Genomic DNA, 20,867 nt, shown 5'->3' with positions numbered 1-20,867 from the left:
TGCGCCCAAAAGCATGTCGTCTGTACGCATCTGGTCTGGCGTCCAGACGCGCGACCATTTAAGGCCGTTTGGATGCATCAAATCCACGTTCGAATGTGCCACATTTTATTCTTTTATTTACTTTAATTCTTGAGCTCTAAAATATTTTATGCGCGTCATTTTGCATTTTCTTTAGTCATCTAATTAACCTTAGTCGTTTATCCTCTAAATTTTACTCTTAAAATGATATATAATATTCGGGACATCACTACTTCTCTAAATGTGATGCCACAAGACCTATCCAAACTGGATCATTTTGATGGCAACAACTACAAACGATGGAAGGAGAAAGTGGAGTTTTTGCTTACAACACTGAAGGTTTGTTATGTGCTCTACACTCCCTGACAATGAAGGAGCCACTGTTGGACAAACTGATGTAAAGTTCAAATGGGAGGAAGACTACTACAAATGCCGTGGGAATATCTTCAACACCCTAATTGATCCTTTGTTCGACATGTATGCACCAAAGAAGTATGCAAAAGACATCTGGGAGGCGCTGGATAACAAATACAAGACTGGAGATTTTGAAAAGAAAAGCTACCCGGTAAGTAATTATTTTGATTTTAAAATGGTGGACAATAAGCCTATTTTGAATCAGGTTTATGGGATTCAACTTATTGTCCAACAACTTAATTCTAAGGGCATTCCTATTGATGAAAAACTTCAAGTGGGTGTTATTATTGCCAAGCTTCCACCAACTTGGAAGGACTACCATAAGTCACTGAAGGGGAAAGCTGATGATCTGACTCTAGAAGGTCTTCAGAGACAACTTCGAATTGAAGAAGAGTCAAGGCTTCAAGACAAACTCGAAGAAAAGGCTGAAATGAACAAATCTGCCCATGTTGTTGAAAGAGACTACAAAAAAGGAAAAAATCTCAAATATGAAGTTGTGGTCCTAGCAAAGCTGGTCTAAAGAAAAAGAACAACTTCAAGTAGAAGGTGATTTGTCATTACTGCAAGAAGCCTGGGCACTTCATCAAGGACTGTAGAGTTCTGAAGAAGAAAGAATAAGCCAACAATGTTGAAGAAAGCCTTGTTGCTATTATTTCTGAAGTGAATATGGTAGTCAATGCTTCTAGTTGGTGGATCAACACTGGTGCAACTCATCACATTTGTGGAGAGAAGAATCTATTCAAAACATATGGAAAAGTTGGTGATGAGATTGAACTATATTTGGGAAATTCAACTACCACCAAAGTAGTTGGGAAAGGCATCGTGGAGTTTAAGTTTACTTCTAGCAAAGTAGTTACTCTAATTGATGTATTTTATGCACCAGAAATTCAAAGGAATTTGGTTTCTGGTGGTCTTTTGTTCAAACATGGCTATAAGCTTGTATTTGAGTCGGACAAATTTGTCTTGACCAATAATAGCATGTTTGTGGGTAAGGGCTATGCTGAAAATGGAATGTTTAAAGTTAATTTAATAAAGGAGAATGCTTTTGTTTATATTATTGACTCTTATTCATTATGGCATGCTAGATTAGGTCATGTGAATTATGATTCTGTTAATCGTATGGTTAAATTAGGGTTGTTGCCTTCTAAATTGCATGATGATAGAAATAAATGTGAAACTTGTGTTAAAACAAAATTAACTAGAAAACCGTTTCCAAATGTTAATAGATTATCTTCGAATTTACTTGAATTAATTCATTCTGATGTCTGTGATTTAAGTGGTAAAATAACAATAGGTGGTAAAAGATATTTTATTACTTTTATAGATGACTTGTCTAAATATTCATATCTCTTTTTACTTGGAACAAAAGATGAAACTTTAGATAAATTTAAAATTTTTAAAGCTAGAGTTGAAAATTTGCTTAATTGTAAGATTAAATCATTAAGAACTGATAGAGGTGGAGAATATTTTAATAATGACTTTGACTATTTTTGTAAGGATAATGGTATAATACATGAATGGACATCACCTTCTATGCTACAACAGAATGATGTAGCAGAAAGAAAAAAAATAGAACACTCATGGATATGGTTAGTGTAATGCTTGCCTATTCTGGTTTACCTAAAAATCAGTATTAACAACTCATTATTAGACGATGCCTTCTTGTTCATTGTATGTATTGTGAACTTCTCATTTTTTTGTTGGTCTAGTCTTTTTTGAGTCAATCCCTAGAGCAGTATTCTCTTTGGTGTCCTCAGAGTTAGATTTCAAATTTTCTAGCAATTGCATGCCTGCAGTAAGACTTGCAAGAACATTAGAATTGGTTGTCTCCAGATAATGTACTAAATTTGTTGCACTGAGAAAGTAATTTCTACGTGGTCAAAAAAAAAAAAAAAAAAAAATCCATATCTATAATGTACTTACAAAACAAAAAAAAATTGAAGTATATGTGAAATATATATATGTCAAGAAAGAGTAAATAGGAGCTGATTTTTATTTGGCATATTTTGATTTTGATTTTGTATTTTGTATTTTGTATTTTTTTTTTTTTTTTTTGTAAATGACAGAAATTTACTTTTACACCAAAAAGAAAAAGAACAAAAAAAAAAAAAAAAAAAAAATGGATGGATGGCATTGTGGGTGATTCCTCTCCCGATGTGAATACCCAAACAAATTGGACACCTCATGTTAGTATGAAATTTAATACTATAGAGGATTCATGGAAGCATTGGGGAAATTATGGAAAACAAATGGGTTTTGGTGTGAGGAAAGGTTATCTAGATAAAAGTAAATTAGATGGAAAAATAACATCAAGAGGATTTACTTGTTTTAAGGAAGGTGTTCTAAGAGTAGACATGTGAAATCATCTTTACACTTATCATTGAGACGAAGTAAGAACTGATTGTGTTGTATGATTGCATGTTTCATTAATACGAGAGATTGTAAAGTATAAGGTTTATGATTTTGTAGCTGAACATAATCATTTTCTGCATCTTGAAAAAACTCCATTTATATGATGGCGTCGCATCGTAAAATGTCAGAAGTTCAAGCATCTAAAATTGATTTGGCATATGCTTCTGGAATCTCTCCTAAGGCAACCCATGCGCTGATGATAAGAGAGACTGGTGGTAGGGCAAATCTTGAATATACTGAGCTTGATCAAAAAAACTATATTCTAACGAGACGACAAAGGAACTTGATGTATGGTGAAGTGGCAAGCTTATTAAAGTACTTTTAAGAACAAATTAATAAAAATATAGCATGTCATTATGTAGTCCAATTATATAAGGAAGAAAAAATTACCAACATTTTTTGGGTTGATGTAAGAATGATTGCTGACTATGTCTATTTTGGTGACATGATGACCTTTGATACTACATACGACACTAATAAAGAATTGAGACCCCTAACCGTCTTTATTGGTTTTAATCACCACAGAGGGGCTGTGATTTTAGAGCTGCACTTCTATATGATGAAACAGTAGAGTCATTTAAATGGTTTTTTGGAAGTTTCTTAGATGCACATGTAGGTAAAAAGCCTCGATCGATATTTACAGATCAAGATGCTGCAATGGCAAAGGCATTAGGTGAGGTGATGCCAGAAACCTGGCATGGATTATGTACTTGGCATATCATGCAAAATGGCATCAAGCATATGAGGAATTTCATGAAAGATGATTATCATTTTCTATGAATCTTTAAATCTTGTATGTTTGAGTATGATGATTCGGTTGAATTTGAAAATGCTTGCGAGAAAATGATTCAGAACTATAATGTCGGCTTAGTTATTTGGTTGGACGGTATATACAAATTAAAGACAAAATGGGCCAGGTACCACACTAAGAATGCCTTTACTTTGAGAGTGAGAAGTACTCAACTTAGCGAAAGCTTGAATGCTGACTTGAAAGCCTACCTGTAATCAAATTTGAGTATGGTTGAATTTTTTCAACATTTTGAACCGATTGTAGATCAAAAGCGACATATTGGAGGCTGAATTCAATGTTCGAGAAAAATTGCCTACATTAGGATTGAAGAATTCCCCTTTGTTGAAGCAGGTAGTTGCACAAGCATATATTCCGATGATATTTAAGAAACTCCATGATGAGTATGACTATGCATTAGCAGCAATCATAAAACATCATAATGATAGCCAATTAATTCATGAATATATTCTTGGGATTTTTTATAAAAGTAGAGAGTATAAAGTAGTTTGTGACCCTGTCAATCAGATAATTTCATGTAGTTGTAGGAAGTTCAAAACATTTGGGATTTTGTGTTGCCATGCTTTAAAACTTTTTGACTGGCTTGATATACAAATAATTCCTAGTACATACATTTTGAAGAGATGGACAAGAGAAGCGAATAGTAAATACATCTTAAATACTATGACAAAGAATGTGGAAGATGATGTGAATTTAAATGTTGCACCTGATATAAAAGATTATGTCCAATGCTAGTGGAATTAGCCATCGAAGCAGCTGACAATGAAGATGCATATGCTTTTGTAGAGAAGTTGGTAAAAGAAATGCGAAAGCAAGTTCAAGATATTAAAAAAGGTTTGAGTGTCACTCTTGATAATGGAACTCAATTGTCATTGTCAAATGGCAATGAAAATGCAAATCACACCTCGTCCATTGAGAAATTACTTGAAATGGTCAAAGGGATCAAGAAGAAAGAAGGTCGAAAGGGTAAAAAACGATTAAAAGGTTGGGTTGAGAAGCAAGCAAAGAAGAATATAAAAAATTACAGCAAAGAGTAATATTGGAAAAAGATTAATCTCAGGTAACATTCTTCCTTTATAAATCCGTATTCGTCTATTAGATTTGAGTTTCATTATTCGATTAATTAAATTTTCTTCTTACTCACAGGAACTTAATTGCTTTCTCAACATTCGGGATGACAACTCTAACTTGCATGTAGAAAGTCATTCTCATCAAGTAAGCATTATTTGAGTTTATAGTGAAATAGCCTACTTAGAAAAAAAAAATTAAAAAAAAAAAGCCTAAAATCATTTTACAAATTATGATATGTCCAAATCCATTCTCTATTTGTGGCTTTTGTTAATGAGATTTTATTTTTGTTTTATAATATAGTGAATTGATCAAGCGCCTTCTTCAGTACCAAGGACAACATTTGAAAAATCGTTTCAACATAGATGCGAAATTAGCCTCAATGAATTTCTACCGGTACACTTCACCATTTTTACTCTTCCCACAAATGAAAATGTTTTTCTATGATTGTTGTGATTATATGGAGACAATTTTTACCATTCTTATATGATTTTTGTGATAATTATGTAGGGACCATTTGATAAAAGTTCATTGCCCTTATCTTTTCAAGTATCAAATAATGCATATATTAGTTAGGTAAAAATATACATTTTATTCATGCTTTGAAAACAATAATACATCTCATAGGAGCCTTATTAAATGATAATGTTTTTTTTTTTTTAGGGAACTAATGAGTTAAATCTTACACCAACATTCTTTGCTGATAGCACAAATGCAAATGTGAACTTCATAAATTTTTTTGGTGAGTAACAAACTTACGATTGGAGAGAATTTTTTCCTTAGCATATTCTTATATATTGAGTTAATTTTAAAAACTAACTTTGATTTTGAAATATGTACAGGACATTGATTTCTCTATCGTCACTTGGAAAAATTAATCAGGTTGGTGTAGTGGTGCGAGTTTAAACGGTGGTCAAGAATTGTAATTTTTTGTTGTTTTGGTGGGTTGGTGTTCTGCGTATAACATTTTTGTGTTGGAATTATGTTACTTTAGGAAGAACTTCTTTGTCTCTATCTTAAAAATGTTTGGTGGATTATGCATAGAATTTTGGTGAAGTTATTGGTACTCATGGATTTATGAAGGAAATTTGGTATTTCAGATTTTCAAGTTTCATTTATTCGTATTTTTGGAGTTATTTTTCTGATATGTTACGACTGTTTGCACATATGGTTGTGCCGAAAGACAGAGGGAGGGGGGGGCCTGTAGGGGCCATGGCCCCCCCTCAATTTCTTGAAAGAAAAAAAAATATAAGTTTAAAAAACCAAAAAATTCTAAAACAGAGTATATTTTTTGCCCATTTCCCTTCTCAACAATATAAAAGAAATGAAAATAGTATACAACGTTTGATTCTCGAGAAAATGAGGAACAAAAAACTATTGAACCCTCGAAAGAAAAGGAAAGAAGAAAAAAAAAAAAAAAAGGAAGAAAGAAGCCCAAATATTTTGGAAATTTGTTAAAAAAATAGCTAAGGATTCAAGAGCTTTACCTTGGCGCTACCATTTGCTATAACAAGGAACGCTTACCTGTTAAGGCCTAAATGGTCTTCTGGACGAGCGTGCTAAAAGCGAGAGAGAGAGAGAGAGAGAGAGAGAGAGAGAGAGAGAGAGAGAGAGAAGGGAAATATATGGCAATGAAAGTTAAACGAGTCTAGCGAAAGGAGAAGAAAGTTCGAGAGGGTTGGGACACCCGATGGCTTTGGAAAAATCATTGGGTTTTAGAGGGAACTTGTGCTTACAAGTGTAGTTGTCAAATTATGTGAATTTAAGTATGTCATGAAAAATTTTACATATTAAAAATGTGATATGTTAACGATGAAAATTGAGTATATTTTTATCAAGTTTTTACACTTTATGTTGTATAAAAAGCTTTGATCAAAAAATTGTCTTTTGGTTTCATAAATAAAAAACGTCTCTTCAAAAGTGAAGAAAAAGTAGTTTGGATTGATTTTTTTTTTTTTTTATTGCCTCGGTAACATATCATTAAGGACAGATTTAAGGAGGTCAGTATAGGTCATGGCCTTCCTCAATTCTAAAAAAGAAAAAATTAGGTAATATATATATATTATAAGGTAAAAAAAAATAAAAAACTTAGCCTACTCTCCCTATCAACAATTTTTTTGCCTTTGGCCCCTGCCCATAAGAGTTTCTGGCTCCGTCCCTGGTTGTGCCTATTGTTAATATAAGTTCACTGTTTATATGTAGAACAACATAAACAACTCAAACGGTTTTTCATCTGTCCAATATAAATAGTCAGTCACACATCAATTTTTTATTTTTTTCTTCTTTTTAATGAATGAATTTATATTACGCCAAAACAAATAGAACAATACGCTCTAGCAGCAACTTGAAAACAATACAAACAAAATCTGTACTAAAAACCTAGCAACAACATCCCCTGCTTCAAGAAAGACACAACCCTCTTCAAATTGCCCAAAAAAAAAAAAAAAACAAGCTAGAATAGAAAAGAGGAACAAAGTCACTAGTAGAACCTAAACATTCAACCATTCCATCTATTTCTCCAATAACCAAGTAGCCAAGTACCATTCAACCATTCCAACCATTCCTCAACATAAACATCAGAGTATGAATCTAAGTTTGAAATGCTGGTTCAATCGATATTAGAGCTTTTCATTCAATATATATAATTACACTTACAAGAGGTCTACTGCTACAAATTATGATATCAAAAAAAAAAAAAAATTGTAAACTACGGAAACAAAGTAAAGAGTTCAAAATACAAACTAGAAGTTAGAAATTCAAGTACATCATCTACATTCCATTATCTTTCAGTGGTTCCATTATATTTGTATTTTCAATTCAATTCATAAGGCATTTTATCTTGACCTCCATAATTCTTGGCTGCTGCAACATGTTCTTCTGCATCACACTCAACAACAAAAAACCACAAAGCAGTCTTCCAAAGCATATCCGACATCCAAAGCATAACCTGTCTTCCAAAGCATAGGGCAAGTTTCATTAGAATAATAAAAAAAAACACAAATTAAAAATTTGATTGCAGCAAATCAGATTCTTTTGTATTGGATTTGTTCAAACTTCAAAAGAGGATGTACATGATATTCAAAATCTAGAAAAACTCGGATAATGGAACTAAATGACTCAAGCGAAGATCTTAGAGACAACCCGAAGCGTCGGAATCGATCTCAATGAGATCCCCTCACTGCCGGTTATGGAAACCCTGCCGGATTCGATGGATGTGGTCTGAATGTATCCTAGACGGTGCAGCTTAGGGGTCCCAGGAGAGGAAGATGCTCGTGGCTTGCGCCCTTGCGGCGCATGCAGGCGGCCCGAGCTTGGCTTCCACCTAGGAGTGGCGTGGGCTGATGTGGTTCGGCGACTGATTCTCTGGCGGGGGAAGCCCAGGCACTGGTTAAACTCTCTGTGCTCCCCACGCTCAAACGCTGGTTTGGCGACCCATTTTCTTTCTCAAGTGCTGGTTAAACTTTCTTTTATCCTTTTTTTTTTTTTTTTTGGTTTTTGTTTTGGATGAGGAGTATGTTTGGTTGGATGGGTTGAATTTCATATTTTAAAATTGTGGCAAGTTTTCATCCTTTGGATCTAATGGAGGGCCAGGATTAGAACATTTGAGAATCTCAAATTCTTTTATAATTTGAGGGGATCTTATTTCGTGTTTCACAGTCCCAGAATTACCGGTCTTCTTCTTATCAGTTGGGATTCTGATATCAGAGAAGAAGAAAAAAAAAATTCCAAGACAAATGATGCAGCCCCAAATCTGAAAAGATGTAGAAAGGAACGATTCATCCACCGTCCACCATAGATCCACCGTCTGCCAATCCGCCCAGACCTCACCAAAAACCACCCAAATTCCTCTCCCAAGAGCCACCTCCGTGCGTCTTGCCTCTATCAATCCGCCACCATACAAGACCGCGCTGTCAGCCACCGCCCAATCCTCGGGCACTTTGCAGATCTCCATGCCATACCATGCTATATCATGGTTTCAAACTTTCAAGTGTCTCCTCTGGAGGCTAGGCATAAGCCCTTATTTTCCTTGTTTCAAATTCAAGTGAACCTCTCAACCCCTAAAGATTGTAAGGGTGACAGCCAAAAAAAAAAAGAGAAAAAGAAGCAGAAAAGAAAAGATAAGATAATTGGAAAAAAAAATAAAATTAAAAAGATGCCAAGTTGCCCAAATTATTTTGGCCCTTTGTTGGCTCATTATTTTTGTCATTGTTGACCCATACCCATTTTTTGGCTTTTGGTGGTATTGTTTAAAAATCCAGGCCCATTTAAGCTCATAATTAGCTTTCCTTTCAGCCCATAGTTAGCTCTTATTTTGGCCCATAGTTGGCCCATCTTTTTTGGCATTTGTGGTATTGTTTAAAACCCATGCCCATTTCAGCCCATAGTTGGCTTTCCTTTTAGCCCATAGTTGGCCCATTTTTTTTTTTTTTTTTTTTTTTTTTTTTTTTTTTTGGCATTTGTGGTATTGTTTAAAGCTCATGCCCATTCTAGCCTATAGTTGGCTTTGATTTTGGCCCATAGTGGCATACTGATAATTAAGGCGCATCTCTACCATTGCTAACTTCCTCCAGTCATCACCATCGATTGCCGTCGATCGTTGTCATCTCCAAACGAATAAGAAGAATTTATTGCAACCTCAAGCTTCTAGAATTCTTGCACCTTGAGTTTGAGGGGGGATGTTAGATAATATATTTCCTATCAATATATTATAGGAAATATATAGTATATTGATATTGTACACCTTATATTACGATACTTTCCTTTATAGGGTTGATTGTAATTAGGTTTGATGGTATACTTTCCTTTATACTGTATATTACCATCCTTACCTATCTCAATTCTCCTATAAATAGGAGTATTTTGTATTGTAAATCAATCAAGGAATAAGAGCAACAATATAGTCTTTTGGGCTTTATCCTGTGGATGTAGGTCATAGACCGAACCAAGTAAAATTTTCTTGTCTCAATTTTATTATTTCCGCATTTTATCTTTAGTTTTCCATTCAATTATTGTTTTTTATAGGTATTGTATCTTGAGGACAGAATTGTTGTATTTCTTTTTGCAAAACCTACTGTTTAAGTGAGAGGCAATATTTGTTTAAAAGACAGATTAATATTCGCTTTACTGTCCAAGAGTTTAGTAATTTTCCATGTAGTTTTTATTTTCTGTAGTTCCACATCTTTATTTCCAACAAACCTACGTTACACTATTATGCAAAATCCTGTTGTTATCTATACTAGATCGAAGACTACCTAGAATTGGTCTTAATTTGCACTAGAACTCGCCATCACATTTGTTCGGTACTGAACGGACTGCACGCCTATTTAGGACATGTTGCTCTTCTTTATTGATCAAAGTCAGAGCTTTTGAGCCTTTGTTTTGGTCTTAGAAGTGTCCGCGGAAATTCATGACGGGAAGGCTCATTTCACTTTTGATGATTGTGACAATTTAGAAGCAGGATTTAGCTAGGCTCATGGATGGAACCGAACTGGTTTTTTACATGTCACCCATTTCCTGTACGTTCTTGCCTCGGCTAAAACGGACCCGACGGCAGCTTGGGGGGCATAGCCTATGACTTTTTGGACAAGACTAAAACCCCGTTTAATATGTGGAATAGACCTCTGAAATTGAATGATTTATCAAATGAGATAGTAATTCTTTTATTTGGTAGGGATCTATTTCTAGGAATATTTATTCTAATGGAAATAACTCTTTTCTTATGAAGAGAAATATCCATTTCTCTAAAAAAATATAAGAGGAATAGCTATTCTTTAAGGAATAGACAACGTTTTTAAAAGACAATAAATTATTTTATTTTATTTTAACTCTTCAACCATTTTAAAAATAATAATAATTAAAACATTGAATTGCTTTGGGTGCACATGGCCGGCCCACGGCCACCCACAGTAAAACTCGAGGGTGGCCGCACCACCTTTGAATCACCTCGAATTTCAATGGGATACTCTGTTCCCCCGGCCCACCCCTCACATTTTTTTCCTGTCTCTGTCGAGCACTTTCTTTTCGCCGTAAATTCTCAAAATTTAGGAATAAAATACATTTATTGGGAATAGAAACAAAGCCTACCCCGACAATATATATCAACAATTTCTACAAAATAATCAACAGAAAACTCAAAAGAATTTATCAAGAACAACCAGATTGGACTTGCAAAGAGACTCACGTGGACAGTTCAAAATTTATTTGAACAGACAAGTCTTATGTGGACTCTCTCACAATATGCTCAAGAAATTGTTGCAGATTCCAATCCCATACCTAGCTTTACGTAGAGCGTTTTCAATCTCTTTTTTTGGCCATGTGCTTCTCCAAATGAATTTTGATGCGTTCATTTGATTTAGTAGTTTTAAAACGTGTGATTTAGAAAAATAGTAATTTTAAAAATATAATTAATGAAAATATAATTTTTAAAAATACAATTAAGTAATAAAATTGCAGTTCGGTCTTTGAATTCAGAGTTCGATCTTTAAAATCATGTGTTTTAAAAATTGTAACTCTTGTACATGGTTTGAGAAGCTGTGATTATTATTGTTATTATTTACGTTTTTATTTTTTAAATCATGTTCCTGCATGGTGGTTGTCTGTATCCGTTTGCGTGATAGTAATGTGCGCGCGCATCACTCGTAAGAAATGGCAAGCGATAAGGCCAGCGGACATGTCAGCGTACACTACAAAAAACTTGTTTTTTAGTCACTTGCAATTAGCCACGTGCATGAGGGTCATCCACGTGGCTAACTGCTAGCCACGTGCACTTAGCTAAGTGGGTTCCGCGTGGTGAATCCGGTTGTTGCTAAATGTACATTTAGCAACGTGTACTTTTATATATGTGGCTATTTAGCCAGTTGACTTTTAGCCACGTGCCATCCTCAAGTGGCTAATTTATTTTTTAAATAAAAATAGAAAAATGAAAAATTATATATTTTTAGCCACCTATTCCTTACCCATGTCACCAAAATCAGTCCTTTTTTTTTTTTTTTAAATACCAGAAAAGAACAAATATCAATATGTTCTTTTCTTCTTCATTTTTTTTTTTCTTTCTAATATTGTATACGGTATACGGAGAAACGGCCGGTGTATCCGGCGATATCTGGAGAAACGATCGTTGTATCCGGCGAGATCTGGAGAGACTGCCGGTGTATCCAGCGAGATCCGCGCCGAATCTTCGTCCAACTTGTCGTCGAGATCCAACGAGGGCCGGCAAGAATACCCATTTGGCCGAGCAGAAAACACCAAAAGAAACCAACTACTTCGTTGACTAACAAAAAGGACCAAAAAAAAAAAGAGAAACAAAAAGACCAAAATCACCATCAAAAGGACCCATAAACCACTGGCCTATTCTCCGTCACCGACGACGAAAACGAGCTTCTCCAGGTGGGGGTGAGTCGTCGTCTGCTGAGAAAAAAATACAAACAAAGTGAGAAATTTTTTAGATGAAAACTAGGGAGAGACGTGGGAGCAGGGAGATGGAAAAAAGAAGAAAACGGGGAGAGACGAGAGAGTTGAAAAAAATAAGAAAAAAGAGGAAACTGAGGAGAGACGAGAGATAGAGAGATTTCTAAAAAAGAGAAAAAAAAAAAATAGAATAGCCAGAAAAAGGCGACAGATTCGACTTTTAAAAAGAAATTAAAAAATTAAAAAATTGAAATCAAAACAAGTTTAAAACAAACAGAAGCGCGGGACCCTTCCCCCCAAAACATGCAAATGGGGACGTGGTGATAAAGCACGTTGCTAAAATTTTAAAACTATTTTAAAAAAATTATAAAAATTAAAAAAATAAGAATATTTTAGCCATGTGGTTTATGTGTCACGTGGCCAATAAACTACATGACTAAAATTTTAATTTTAATTTTTTTTTTTAAAAAAAAAAATCGTAATTTTTAAATAAACTAAAAAAAATATGAATATTTTAGCCACGTGTCTTATTTGACACGTGGCTAGTTGGCGACGTGGCTATTATACATGTGTCCAGTTGGACACGTGTATTAATTACACGTGGCCAGTTGGACACGTGTAATTAATACACGTTGCGACATGGCCACGTGGCAATATTGCCACGTGTACTAAATACACGTGTCCAACTGGCTTTTCCATCTTTTCTGTTACATCTCGCCTTGTAGTCATTATGACACGAGGCTAATTGGCCACGTGGCCAATGTCTTGTTTTTTTGTAGTGGTATCGGTGATGAGCCAATGACAATGGCATGGGAATATACAATTAAGTCTTATTTTTCTTTTCTTTTTCTTTTTCTTTCTTTCCCCTTTTTTTTTTTGTTTTTTTTTTGTTTTTTTTTTGTTTTTTTGTTGTTGTTGTTGATGAATATCCCATTATTGACTTTTATATCGACAACCATTGCTTAACGATCTTCAGCAAAATCATTAAAAATAATCAGATCTGACTCGGTTCACAAACAAAAGAAGTGAAGAAGAACAGATCAAACACAATCACAACTATAACCACAAGCAATAAGCATGGATGCATTCAGCTGTACGTGGGTTTTGATTTACAACCAACGGACACAAACATATTTGGCCAATTATAGCCTTAGGATCGAAGGGATTAAGAGTATGTTTCTTATTAATCCGGAAAATAAAAGAGAAAAATGATTTAATTTACTGGGTCAATGATTTTTTTTTCCCTGTCAGAAAAAATAAAATTATATATACAAACTGTGCGCACCGATCATGCCAGCCATATATATATATAGTCCTCCCTAGCCTTCGACTAAAATAATACCTCTGTGTAAACAAATTAAATCAAACTTTCCTTTTTAGAAGAATTTTCATATTAACTAAAATATTATGAAAAATGATGGGAACGGCAAATTGAATGGTGCAATGGTCCTCTATATAAACTCATCGCTCTTAGCTTTGTTTGCACAGCAGTTTTGAATAGAAATTAACCTGATCGAGCTATAGTAGTAAGAATGGCTGCTTTTCAGTCGTTTGTAGTGTGTTTGATAATTGCTTTTGCTGTTGTTGTGAGCCCAATTACATGTGCGAAACTCAGTCCTGATTTCTATGCCAAAGTGTGCCCAAAGGCACTGCCTACAATCAGATACGTTTTGCAGAAGGCTATTTTTCGTGAGCCACGCATCGGCGCATCACTACTACGCCTCCATTTCCATGACTGCTTTGTCAATGTAAGTTTCATCTGGGCTTACTCCAAACGTGTTTCTTAATCCATTACATATGTTGTTTAGGCACATATCTACTGTAAGTGTTTGATATAACATTGTTGTGATCGATCAAGTTCAACATAAGATCGATGCTCTGAACCTCATCAAAAGATCGATGACACGAGGCTTACATAAGAAGAGCACTAGGGCTAGAGAGTAGACACTATACACTTATATATAAAAGATATGTGAGATTCAAGATTTCGTGCCATGTAAGCAATCTATGAAATGCTCATGCATGCATATGGTTGGAATGATAGGGTTGTGATGGATCAGTTCTCCTAGATGACACTGCCAACTTCACTGGCGAGAAGACAGCCTTTCCAAATTTCCAATCACTCAGGGGTTTTGATGTGGTTGATGAAATAAAAACTGCTGTCAACAAAGCTTGCGGTTGCAATGTGGTCTCATGCGCAGATATCTTGGCGGTGGCAGCTCGTGACTCTGTCAATATTGTGAGTGTCAATAAGTCTTTCTAGAAAAACTTGACTTCATTCCCCTAAACTTTCATCACATTTGATTATTTTTTTAAATCTTAAAAACTCTCAATTTAATTAGTATATCCATCTTTTAATTTATTTCAATTTTACCCATCCCTTACGATTTTCTGTTAAATCATAAAGATGAATACATTAAATTGAGAATTTTTTAAGTTTAAGAGATCGAGTAATTGCAAAGACAATGACAATTCATGAGGATTGAATGAAGTTTTCGTCCCATCTTTTCATGTACAATATAATTACTTCCTAGTTGAGATCTTACTAACTTTGGCGCGTGTATTTTAGTTGGGAGGTCCTTCCTACTACTACAAAGTATTGTTAGGTAGAAGAGATGCAAGAAATGCAAGCTGGAATGACGCAAATACCAATCTTCCTCCCCCGTTTTTCAACTTCACTCAACTTCTTTCTAACTTCCAAGCTCATGGACTAAACTTGAAAGACCTTGTTGCCCTCTCGGGCGGTCACACCATTGGACTCTCTCAGTGCGTCGCCTTCCGGGCAAGGATCTATAACGATACCAATATTAACCCTGCCTTTGCAGCCTCCATGCAGCAACAGTGCCCTGTGACTGGGGGAGATAACAACACAGAGTCGCTTGATGCAACTCCAACGAGATTTGATACTGTGTACTTTAGGTCTTTGATGAAATCAAAGGGTCTCCTCCATTCTGACCAGGAGCTTTTCAAGGGTGATGGCAGTGAAAGCGATAACCTGGTGCGGTTGTACAATACCAACAACCTTTATTTTGCCAGAGACTTTGGTGCTTCTATGATCAAGATGGGTAATATCAAACCTCTCACAGGTAAGCAAGGAGAGGTTAGATTGAATTGTAGGAGAGTCAACTAGAAGTACTCTTCTTTAATTAATTCCCATGAAAACAAATTTAGAAGTTTGTTGTTCAACATTTCCATGTCTCATTTGTTAATTTGGTTAAGTCCTACATGAAGATGTAATGTTAACCGGTCAAATTATTGTTTTTTTCTATGGTTGGAGCTGCTGTTGTATGTGATTTGTTTAGACCAGCCGCCACCTTGTGGCGTCGCTGACTTTCTGTGAGGTTTTGTTCTACTTATTTCAGTGTTAATGAGAGCAAATTAAGTGTGAGTCTACTATATTGTTATGTATTGAGAAAACAATGAAACAACGGTATTTATTGTGATTCTACATCTTTCTACTAGGTTTTATGGTTTATGAACAGTATTTGTAATTCTTTATCGGGCTTTGATGGAACAAAATCCACTCAATTTCAAGTGAAATTGAGAAGAATTACTTTGATCATTGTCCAAATTAGATTTATAATTTTTAAATGACGTAGCACTATATACATTAGCCATACGTTAGATACTTTAAAATTTGTTCTGGACCATGACATGGTTCATATCTATTTTAAATGAAATGTAGAGGAAGTTAGAAGATATCTTTATTATTTGGAAAATTCTCAAAATTTAGGAATAAAATATGGGAATAGAAACAAAGCCTACACCCACAATATAAAAAATTTCTACAAAATAATCAACAGAAAACCCATAAAAAATTTATGAAGAACAACCAGATTGTCCTTCCACAGAGCCTCAAGCTTAGCTCAAGGCCCTACTGACGGATGAAAGAGATTGGTTTATGGGCTCTGGCCCTGAAAGCCCACACCTCTACAAAAGCAGGCCTCATATGTTGTTTCTATTGGAAAGAATAACTTCAACCTTTAAAATCATGCATTTTAGAAAATGTAACTCTTGGCGATGGTTTGAGTAGGTGATTATTATTATTATTATTATTATTTATGTTTTTAAATCATGTTCCTGCATGGAGGTTGTCTGTATCCGTTTGCATGATAGTAATGTGCGTGGGCGCGCATCACTCGCAAGAAAGGTCAAGCGATAAGGCCAGTGGACATGCGAGCGTATCGGCGATGACAATGGGAATATTCTCTTAAGTTGACCTCCAAGTGATTAACTGGACTGGTTCCTACCAAACTTCTTCAACTTGATAATGCTGTCATGCACATTATTGGCTTTTATATAGACAACCATTGCTTAACGTACGGTCGATCGGGTCACTTTCATCTTCAGCAAAAATCATTAAAAATAATCACAGACAAAAGAAGTGAAGAAGGACAGATCAAGCACAAACACAATCACAACCATAACCAAAAGCATGCATTCAGCTGTGGGTCTCAATTTACAACCAACGAACACAAACATATTTGGCCAATTATAGCCTTTGGATCGAAGAGATTAAGAATATGTTTCTTATTAATCCGCAAAATAAAAGAGAAAAATGATTTAATTTACTGGGTCAATGATATCTTTTTTCGTGTCAGAAAAATATTATATATACAAACTGCAACGATCATGCCAGACTTTCTGAGCAAGTTACATATATATATATATATATATATATATATATATAGTCCTCCCTATAGCCTTCGACTAAAATAATATCTCTGTGTAAACAAATTAAATCAAACTTTCCTTTAGAAGAATTTTCTTATCAACTAAAATATTATGAAAAATCATGGGAACGGCAAACTGAATGGTGCAATAGTCCTCTATATAAACTCATTGCTCTTAGCTTTGTTCGCACAGCAGTACTAGTACTTTTGATAAGAAATTAACCTGAACGAGGTATAGTAGTAAGCATGGCTGTTTTTCAGTCGTTTGTAGGGTGTTTAATAGTTGCTTTCGCTGTTGCTGTGAGCCCAACATGTGCGGAACTCAGTCCTGATTTCTATGCCAAAGTGTGCCCTGACGCACTGTCTGCAATCAGATCAGTTGTTCAGAACGCTATTAATCGTGAGCCACGCAACGGCGCATCACTACTACGCCTCCATTTCCATGACTGCTTTGTCAATGTAAGTTTCATCTGGGTTTTTTCCAAACGTGTTTCTTAATCCATTGCATATGTTGTTTAGGCACGTATCTACTGTAAGTGTTTGATAAAACTTTGTTGGGATCGATCAAGTTCAACAGAAGATGATCTGAACCTCATCAAAAGATCGATGACACGAGGCTTACATAAGGAGAGCACTAGGGCTAGAGAGTAGACACTATATATATGTATATATATATATATATATATATATATATATATATATATATATATATATATATACACGTGAGATTCAAAATTTCGTGCCATATAAGTAATCTACGAAATGCTCATGCATGCATGGCTGGAATGACAGGGTTGTGATGGATCAGTTTTGCTAGATGACACCGCCAACTTCACTGGCGAGAAGACGGCCTTTCCAAATTTCCAGTCACTTAGGGCTTTCGATGTGGTCGATGAAATAAAAACTGCTGTCAACAAAGCTTGTCGTAACAATGTGGTCTCATGCGCAGATATCTTGGCTGTGGCAGCTCGTGACTCTGTCGCTATTGTGAGTGTCAATAAATATTTTTAAGAGAAACTTCACTTATTTTTTCTGAACTTTTATCACATTTGATTACTTTTCTAAACTTTAAAAACTTTCAATTTAATTAGTATATCAATCTTTCAATTTATTTCAATTTCACCTATTCATTAAGTTTTTTCGTTAAATTTTAAAAATAATATATTAAATTGAGAGTTTTTTAAAGTTTAGGAAAGTAATTGCAAAGACAGCAATAATTCATGAGGATTGAGTGAAGTTTTCCCATACTTTCACATACAATATAATTACTTCCTAATTAAGATCTTACTAATTTTGGCACTTGTATTTTAGTTGGGAGGTTCTTCCTACTACTACAAAGTATTGTTAGGTAGAAGAGATGCAAGAAATGCAAGCAGGAATGACGCAAATACCAATCTTCCTCCCCCGTTTTTCAACTTCACTCAGCTTCTCTCTAGCTTCCAAGCTCATGGACTAAACTTGAAAGACCTTGTTGCCCTCTCAGGTGGCCACACCATTGGACTCACTCGGTGCATCGCCTTCCGGGCAAGGATCTATAATGATACCAACATTAACCCTGCCTTTGCAGCCTCCATGCAACAACATTGCCCCGTAACTGGAGGAGATAACAACACGGAGCCGCTTGATGCAACTCCGACGAGATTTGATACTGTGTACTTCAAGTCTTTGTTAAAATCAAAGGGTCTCCTCCATTCCGACCAAGAGCTTTTCAAGGGTGATGGCAGTGAAAGTGATAAGCTGGTGCAGTTCTACAGTACCCACCACCTTAATTTCGCCAAAGACTTTGCTGCTTCCATGATCAAGATGGGTAATATCAAAACTCTCACAGGTAAGCAAGGAGAGGTTAGGTTGAATTGTAGGAGAGTCAACTAGAAGTACTCTTCTTTAATTAATTCCCATGAAAAGAAAATTGGAAGTTTGTTGTCTCATTTGTTAATTTGGTTAACTCCTGTAATGTTAACCGGTCAAATTGATGTTTTTCTCTATGGTTAGAGCTGCTGTTATGATTTGTTCAGTTCGACCGCTGCCCTTGTAGCGTTGCTGACTTTCTGTGAGGTTTTGTTCTACTTATTTCAGTGTTAATGAGAGAGTAAATTAAGTGTATGTTATTCTACTTTATTGTTATGTACTGAGAAAATAATGAAATAACAGTATTTATTATGATTATACTTTCTGTTAGGTTTTATGGTTTATGAACAGTGTTTATAATTTTTTGTCGGGCTTTGACGGAACAGGATCCACTCAATTTCATGTGAAATGGAGAAGAACTATTTCAATCATAGTCCAAATTAGATTTATAATTTTTAAATGACATGGCACTATGTATACGTTTGATGCTCTAAAATTTATTCTGGATCATGACATGGTTCGTATCTATTTTAAATGAAATGGAAAGGAAGTTAGAAGATACCTTAAGTTTTTTTTTTTAATCACTAAAACTGCCAAAAATGCAAGATCAATCAAAGGGAGAATGAGACATTTAGCTAGGTAAACGCGAAATTATAAATTTTGCTTGTAAAACATGTACTAGGTATTTTGTGTATAATCAAATAATTAAATTCATTAATTCTTATCGGGTTAAGTTTTTAATATAACTCGTGATTTAATATCAGAAGATTGAATCTAATAGTATTAGATGCGCTACTTATTGTTAGGAAAATGCTTGAGGCATTGCAACTTTAACAATTTCTTACAACCTCTGTGACAGTTCACATGCGTGCCATGTGGCAAAACATGGGTAAAAAAAATAAGCAACACTATTTAACAAGTAAATTTAATTGTTTAGTAGCTAACGTAGTAAATGTCATGTAAACTGTCACATCAGTTTATAAGAGACTTATAGTAAAAGCCATAATGAACATGAATTGTCACATCAGTTTATAAAAGATTTATAGTAAAAGTTGTAATGCTCTTCACAACACTATTATAGTCATGTTGTTATTATTACTTAGATATGAGAATCCATCACTCATTTTAAATACCGTGAATTCAAAATGGGGGTGGGCGGCCACCCTCATAGTGGCCAAGGATGTGGCTTTCTTTTTATTCTTTTTTTCAATTTTTTATTTTTTTAATTGTATTATTTTTTTTTATTTTATATAATTTTTTAAAGATTTTTATTTTTAATTTTTTTTATATAATGCCACGTGTTAATCTCAACAGTTGACACGTGACATGCTGTTAATAATTGGACGAAAAATGTAAAATATGTATCAAACGGGTTTTTACCCTTTGCTACCTCAGGTACCACCTATAAAATAAATGAAAACTCAAATATTAAATTTAATAAAGTTTAAAACTCAGGTATTAATAAGATATTTAACCCTTATTATTATTATTATTATTATTATTATTATTATTATTATTATTATTATTATTATTATTATTATTGATGTTTTCAAATCATGTTCCTCCATGAAGGTTGTATGTATCCGTTTGCATGATAATAATGTGCGCGCGCATCACTTGAAAGAAAGGGCAAGCGAATAAGGCCAGCGGACATGTGAGCGAGCTGCATGCGTATCGATGCCATTCGGTGATGACAATGGGAATATCCTATTTAGTTGACCCTCCAAGTGATTAACTGGATTGGTTCAACTTGATAATGCTAGCTGTCACATTTATATTATGGACTTTAATATCGACCGACAACCACTGCCTAACGGTCGGGTCAGTTTCATCGATCTTCAGCAAAATCATTAAAAATAATCAGATCGATCTGACTCGGTTCACAAACAAAAGAAGTGAAGAAGAACAGATCGATCAAAAACAATCACAACCATAACCAAAAGCATGCATTCAGCTGGCTGTGGGTTTTAATTTACAACCAAGGAACACAAACATAGCCAATTATAGCCTTAGGATCGAAGAGATTAAGAGTATATATGTTTCTTATTAATCCGGAAAATAAAAGAGAAAAATGATTTAATTTACTGGGTCAATCATAATTTTTTTCCTGCATGTCAGGAAAAATTATAGGAAGTTATATATATATATATATATATATATATATATATATATATATATATATATTGAAATGGAATTACCTTTTATTTCTATTACATTTT

General features: G+C 34.7%; 2 protein-coding genes across 2 annotated transcripts; both read left to right on the top strand.

Annotated features, from left to right (window-relative positions):
- The first annotated feature begins 13,594 nt into the window (after nt 1–13,594).
- On the top strand, nt 13,595–15,575 carry LOC133877325 (peroxidase RIP1-like). The gene is made up of 3 exons (XM_062315583.1): nt 13,595–13,875; nt 14,172–14,366; nt 14,697–15,575. Exons 1-3 carry the CDS (start codon nt 13,660–13,662, stop codon nt 15,255–15,257), a joined length of 972 nt encoding a protein of 323 aa, XP_062171567.1. The 5' UTR covers nt 13,595–13,659; the 3' UTR covers nt 15,258–15,575.
- A 1,419-nt stretch (nt 15,576–16,994) lies between these two features.
- On the top strand, nt 16,995–18,966 carry LOC133877327 (peroxidase RIP1-like). Its single transcript, XM_062315585.1, has 3 exons — nt 16,995–17,259; nt 17,593–17,787; nt 18,112–18,966. The coding sequence occupies exons 1-3, from the start codon at nt 17,047–17,049 to the stop codon at nt 18,670–18,672; spliced, it is 969 nt and encodes a 322-aa protein (XP_062171569.1). The 5' UTR covers nt 16,995–17,046; the 3' UTR covers nt 18,673–18,966.
- Nucleotides 18,967–20,867: the final 1,901 nt, after the last annotated feature.

This window comes from Alnus glutinosa, chromosome 9, assembly GCF_958979055.1.
Source record: "Alnus glutinosa chromosome 9, dhAlnGlut1.1, whole genome shotgun sequence".
Lineage (NCBI taxonomy): Eukaryota > Viridiplantae > Streptophyta > Magnoliopsida > Fagales > Betulaceae > Alnus > Alnus glutinosa.
This window is presented reverse-complemented; position numbering and strand designations above follow the sequence as displayed.

Coding starts and splice junctions, on each gene's coding strand:
- LOC133877325 (XM_062315583.1), top strand. CDS start 13,660: ATGGCTGCTTTTCAGTCGTTTGTAGTGTGTTTGATAATTGCTTTTGCT. Junction 13,876..14,171: donor TCCATGACTGCTTTGTCAAT/GTAAGTTTCATC, acceptor TTGGAATGATAG/GGTTGTGATGGATCAGTTCT. Junction 14,367..14,696: donor CTCGTGACTCTGTCAATATT/GTGAGTGTCAAT, acceptor CGTGTATTTTAG/TTGGGAGGTCCTTCCTACTA.
- LOC133877327 (XM_062315585.1), top strand. CDS start 17,047: ATGGCTGTTTTTCAGTCGTTTGTAGGGTGTTTAATAGTTGCTTTCGCT. Junction 17,260..17,592: donor TCCATGACTGCTTTGTCAAT/GTAAGTTTCATC, acceptor CTGGAATGACAG/GGTTGTGATGGATCAGTTTT. Junction 17,788..18,111: donor CTCGTGACTCTGTCGCTATT/GTGAGTGTCAAT, acceptor CTTGTATTTTAG/TTGGGAGGTTCTTCCTACTA.